At 49.3% G+C, this 6,257-nt stretch overlaps 1 protein-coding gene across 1 annotated transcript in view; it reads right to left on the bottom strand.

Annotated features, from left to right (window-relative positions):
- Positions 1 to 22: 22 nt before the first annotated feature.
- The window catches only part of RELB (RELB proto-oncogene, NF-kB subunit), a 28,181-nt gene continuing 21,946 nt past the window's right edge, over positions 23 to 6,257 (bottom strand). The window contains exons 8-11 of the mRNA XM_065919376.1: positions 5,822 to 6,037; positions 4,950 to 5,018; positions 4,732 to 4,809; positions 23 to 818 (exon numbers count right to left, since the gene is read on the bottom strand). Of these exons, the coding sequence (XP_065775448.1) occupies positions 433 to 818; positions 4,732 to 4,809; positions 4,950 to 5,018; positions 5,822 to 6,037 (749 nt within the window). The 3' untranslated portion in view covers positions 23 to 432. The remainder of the gene's footprint in view (positions 819 to 4,731; positions 4,810 to 4,949; positions 5,019 to 5,821; positions 6,038 to 6,257) is intronic.

Genomic DNA, 6,257 nt, shown 5'->3' with positions numbered 1-6,257 from the left:
GCGAAGAGACGAGACCCCCAGGGATCAAAAGCTCATCTTTATTAGGAAGATTCTGAACAAACAACCAACCCCCCCACCTTCAAGCTTGCGGAAGGAGGATGGGGGATCTGCACCCTCCTCCCATATATACACAACAGAATCCCCCTGGAGAAGGTGCCCCTGCTTGTGGGGGCTGAGACAGCAGCTTTAACAAGCGAGTGCTTGAGAGCCAAGCCCCCTTTCCTCTCCAGACTCAGTTTTCTCATTTGTAAAATGAGCTCAGGAGAAACCGGTGCTACGGAGTTTCTCCCCAGCGCTGAAGATGTCCGATTCAGAAGGACGAGGACGTTGGAAGACTGACCAAGGGCCGCCCCAGGGGATGGGGGTGCTGGGTATCCTGATTGGAAGGCCACCTCCCTCCCCACCCAGCGCCTCTCCTCCCGCGCCGCGGGGCTACGTGGCCTCAGGGCCTGGGGACAGGAGGCCACCCCCAAAGCCGGCCTCACGGTACTGGTTGGGGAACATGTTGCTGCCCACGAGGCTGGCAGTGCCTCCGTCCCCCGGGCCCGGGGCCTGGTACGAGTCCAGCGTCAGCGGCTCTGGGCCGGGGGGCTCCCCGACCGCAGCCCCTGCACCGCCGTTACCCGCGACAGCGCTGGTGAGTGGTGGCGCTGGGGGCAACATGTCCAGCATGGTCAAGAGCGTGGGGGCAGCGGGGTCGTAGGGAAAGCCGTCGTCCAGGAGGTCCGGCCCGCCGGGGGGTTCCAGGCTAGGGAGGGATACGGTGCCCGGGAAGAAGTCTGTGTCCGGGAGCAGCACTGACGGCGGGAGGTACGGTCCTGCAGGGATGAGAAAGAAGGAAGCATGGTGGGCTTTTAGGGTCGACCCCCGCCAGGTCAAATGCCGGGTCTGTGGCTAAATACTTTATCATGTGGCCTCCTATAACGCCAGGGAGAACTCTGAGTAGGGACTATCACCGTTCTTTCTCTCTTTTTTTTATTTACAATAATTTTTTTTGAGGTATAGTTGATGGACAGTATTATACATTTCAGGTGTACAACATAGGGATTCACAGTTATTTAAGGTTATCCTCCACTTGTGTGTGTGTGCTTAATCGTTCAGTTGTGTCTGACTCTTGGCCACCCCATGGACTGTAGCCCACCAGGTTCCTCTGTCCATGGGATTCTCCAGGCAAGAATACTGGAAGGGCGTTGCCCTTCTAGAATACTAGAGTGAGTTGCCATTCCCTTCTCCAGGGGATCTTTCCAACCTAGGGACTGAACCCAGGTCTCTTGCATTGCAGGCGGATTCTTTACCATGCAGGCCACCAGGGAAGCCCATACTCTGCTTATAGTTGTTATAAAATATTGGTTATATTCCCTGTGCTGTATTCCCTGTCCCTGTTGCTGATTTATTTTATACATTGTAATTTGTACCTTTTAATCCCCATCCCTATATTTCCTCTCCCCCTCCCCTTTTCCCACTGATAACCACTAGTTTGTTGTCTATATCTGTCAGTATTTCTTTTTTGTTATATTCACTTTTTTTTATGACTCCACATATAAGTTGTACAGTATTTGTCTTTCTCTGCCACTAAGCATAATACTCTCTAAGTCCATCCATGTTGTTGCAAATTACAGTTTTATGACTGAGTAGTAATACATTGTGAGGAGGGCATGGCAGCCCACTCCAGGAATCTTGCCTAGAGAATCCCATGGACAGAGGAGCCTGGCAGGCTGCAGTCCATAGGGTCGTATACAGACGGACACGACTAAAGCGACTAAGCAGCAGCAGTAATCCATTGTATATATATATATATACCACATCTTCTTTATCCATTCATTTATTGAAGGACACTTAGGTTACTTCCATTTCTTGGCTATTGTAAACAATGGTGCTATGAACTGGGGTACATGTCTCTTTTCAAATTAGTGTTTTCACTTTGTTTTGGATATACACTCAGGAGTGGAATTGCTGCGTCATATGGTATTTGCAAATGATATGACCAATACAGGGTTAATGTCCAAAATAAAAACAGCTCATACGATATTAAATAAACAAATACCCCAACTAAAAAAATGAGCAGAGCAACTGAATAAACATTTTTCTAAGGAAGACATGCAGTTGGCCAACAGTCACATGAAAAGATGCTCAACATGGTTAATCATCAGAGGAATGCAAATAAAAACCACAACGAAGTATTACCTCACACCTGTCAGAATGGCTGTCATCAGAAAGACATAAATTACAAATGCTGTTGAGGATGTAGAGAAAAGAGAACCCTCATACATTGTTGGTGGGAGGGTAAATTGGTATGTGGAAAACAGTTTGGAAGTTCCTCAAGAAACTAAGAATCATTCTTATTTAATAAGCAAACAGGCAAAATAACTTGGAGTCCACAGGTGAGTTGTGGAACCAGGGTTGAAACTGTGCTCCTATAATGCTAGTGGGTTTTCCTTAAGAATGAGGAAGAAAAAGATGCTCCAAAGCCCCCCAGCATTTAAAGACAACCCAAAAGGTGAAATCTCCACAGCATGGGAGACCCAAGGAGAAACATCAAGTCCCAAAATTGTAAGGTAAAATGGTAAGTGTTATTGTGGAAGTCTTTTTGAGACAAGACAAACCTTACCAGCAAAGACTGACTACACTTATTTTAGAAGGAGTCACAGTGCTGCTGCAACTCTGTTTCCCAGCTTCCCTTGTAGCTTCATGTGGACATGTAACCAAGTGCTGCTGGCTGAAATGTGGGCATGATGGCTGGAGCTGCAACAGCCATTCTGCATCACAAGGTGGAAATTATGAGCTGAAAATGGCAGGATCTTGGGTTGCCGATGATCATGCAGCCACCAAACCATCTGTGGACCACCCACCCCTGGACTGTGTTAATGTGAGAGGAGAAATAATGTCCTATCCTACTGAAGCTCCTGTTATTTGAGGTTTTGCTGTGAATGCAGTTAAACATGATCATAACAAATACAGGTGGCATTCCTGGTTTCCAGCAAGTTCCTAACATGTCCTGGGCCCCAAGTCCTATACTAAATAACTGTGCCTTGTGGCCTCACTAAATTCTGGAAGGAACCCCAAGAAGGAAGATCTCCATCTGCAAGTTAAGTAAACTGAGGCCCAAAGAGGTTGCACTGGGACTCCCCAGCGCAGCGATTAAGAATCTACCTTCCAATTCAGGGGACACAGGTTTGATTCCTGGTTCAGGAACTAAGATCTCACATGCCTCAGGGCAACTAAGCCCATGCACCACAAATACGTTTCTAGACCCCCCCACACACACACCACAGCTAGAGAGAAGACCTTGTACTTCAACGAACAGCCCACATGCTGCAACTAAGACCTGATGCAGCCATAAATATTTTCTTAAAAAAAGATCACAGTGGCTAAATTGTGGCCTTGAATTCAAACCCAGTCTGATTGCAGAGGCCAGGCTCCTAACCATTCCACTCTAATGCCAGGGCAGCTTTGCCACAGGAATGAGAAAGGGGAACTTTAGATACTGGGAAATTGGGGTGATGGATCAGGTGAAAGAATTACTAAGTGGCTAATGATGAGGGATTTCAGGGATTCAGGGTTGAAGGTTGATGAAATGGACTAGGACTGGGGGTTTCTAGGGCCAGAGGTCTTGGGCATTGGTTAGAGGGGTTGGGGGGGACAACAGATGACACTTGAAACCTTTGGGTGAGATTGGCTGAGATTGACAACTCCAGTAGATTCTGGTTGGGAGCTGACTGGAAGCTGGGCTCCTGGGGTAGCTGGGGTCCTGGGGACAGCGTTCTTAGAGCTAGCAGTCAGCAAGTGGGGAGGCTTTGGATAGCAGCCAGACAGGGTTACAGTTCATGGGATCTGGAGGCTGGCATGTGAGTTGAGATGAAGGCCGTGGTAGAAAAGGTCAGAGGGTGACTGAATTCAAGGCTGGCTAGCTCTGACACCACTTCTATTTATCCCATCTACTCCCTACTACTGGTTTCATATGTATCATCACTATTCTAAACCTATGCCCATGGGTGGTGGGTCCAGTGGCTAAGACTCCATGCTCCCAATGCAGAGGCCCTGGGTTTGATCCCTGGTCAGGGAAATAGATCCCACATGCCGCAACTGAGAGTTCACATTGCCACAACTAAAGATCCCACATGCCACAGAGAAGATTGAAGATTCCACATGCAACTAAGACCTATTGCAGCCTAATTAAATAATTAAAAATTTAAATAAATTAACAAGTAAATAAACTTTTGCCCAGGTGTAACTCCTAGCTCCACCACAGACTGGCTGTGTGACCTTGGGCAAGAGATGTCACCTCTCTGGGCCTCAAGTTTTTCACCAGTAAAATGGGACCGGGGCATGGGAGGAGATGACAGCACCCACCCCCCACCCCCCCAGAGGGACTGCACAGATTAAGTGAACACACACAAAGCAGTTATGCTCAGAGTGTCTGTAAAAACAAATACAGTAATATTTAAAAGGCCAATGAGGTAGGTATGTGGTGATACTTCTCAGAGGAGCCCTGAAGCTCTGAGAGGTAGAGCAACTTGATGAAGGTCACACAGCATGTACATGGTCAAGTGGAGATCAGAGCCTCTGGACTGTGTCCAGAGCCACTATTTCCACTTTATGTTGCTGGTTAAGTGGTGAGGCACTGGCCATGTAGGAGCTCTTGGGGGGGCCTGAAGAGGCTAGAAAAGCGGGGCTGCAGCCCCCACCTCAGCCCACCTTGAGGGCAGGGGCTTGCACTGAACCAATACCCACCTGAGCCATGGCTGGGCAGGAATTGATCCAGGAAGACTGGTTTTTTCCTCCGTCGTTTGCTCTCAATGCCATGCGGATCTGAAGGAAGGCAAAGATGAGGACCGCTGGATCCCACCAGCCCCTCCTCCCCAACCTGGGGGAGTGGGCAGGGCGGTAGGGTCAGTCAACCCCTCCCAGGGACCTGGAGAGGGACATCAAAAGGGGCAGAGGGGACACACCAGAACTATTCAGCTCCCCAAGGACGTCAGGCAGCCCCCGTTTTCGCTTCTTGTCCACGCCGTAGCTGTCTGTATCAGGAGATATCAGGAGATACCAGAGGCATAAAAAATAACCCATGAAAAATAAGAATTATAGAAACCGTTTGGGAAGTTGTTGAGCTGTTCTGGCTTTTTCCCAACCAATGTATATAGATGTCCATATCTTAGAATAAAACCCAAATCCACTTCTAACCACACTGGAACATCCCAGGCATAATTCTGCCTCAAGGCCTTTGCACTTGCTGTTCCAGCTGCTTAAAACACTCTTCCTCAACTCTTGTCACTTCCCTGGAAAACTGCTTAGTCACCCTCCTGTCCTCAGGTCAACTGCCCCCTCTTCCAGGAAACCCACCCTGAACTCTAAGGTTGGGTCAGTTGCCCTACTCTGCAAGCCGAATTCTGTAAGCAATTCCATCCCAGCCCCGCCCACTCTGGCTGTCCCTGTATGGGAATGGATCTGTTCCCCCTCATCCCCCCACCTCCATAGGATGATGAGCCTCATAGCACAGGGCTGGGGCTGTCTCTGGTACCACTATGTTCCCAGCAGAGGCCCAGGCATGAGCAGCTGTGCTGAGAGGAGAAATCATTAAATAATCCCCAAATATCAAGAGATGGGTACTCTTATTATTCCCATTTTGCACAGGAGGAGTCTGAGACTAGGAAAAGCCCAGGTCACATAAGCCAGTAAGCAGATCAGGATTTGAACCCCAGTCGGTGCAACTCGGAGCCCACATTCTACTTCTGCCTCTTCCCCTTTCCCCTCTGGGTCACCCCAAGCAAGGCCAAAGACCTGGTCTCTGGGGCAGTGGGTCACCCTGGGTTGCCGTGGTTACCATGGTCCCGAGGCAGGTAGGTGAAGGGCAGAGGCTCACTGCAGACCCCATCGGTAAGCCGCTGCAGAAAGACGTTCACTGTCACAGGTTCAACGATCTCCAGGTCCTCGTAGGGTGGTGTCTTGAACACAATGGCAATCTGGCGGTGCACATCGGCCTGGGAGAAGTCAGCCCGGCCTTCCCAGGAGGCTCTGCTGAACACCACCGATATATCCTCTGGCAGGAAAGTGGGGGCATCAGCTGAGCCAAGACACTTGGTCCACCAGAGACCCAACTCACTCAGCCTCCCCCAAAATCAACACCAGTATTTCTAAGAATAAAACTAATTATGTGTGCATGCATGCTAAGTCACTTCAGTCATGTCTGACTCCTATGAATAGTAGCACACCAGGCTTCTCTGTCCATGGGATTCTCCAGGCAAGAATACTGGAGTGGG

This window comes from Muntiacus reevesi, chromosome 2 (assembly GCF_963930625.1).
Source record: "Muntiacus reevesi chromosome 2, mMunRee1.1, whole genome shotgun sequence".
NCBI classification, from domain to species: domain Eukaryota; kingdom Metazoa; phylum Chordata; class Mammalia; order Artiodactyla; family Cervidae; genus Muntiacus; species Muntiacus reevesi.
The sequence above is the reverse complement of the archived record's forward strand: the minus strand, read 5'-3'. Positions and strand labels throughout refer to the sequence as shown.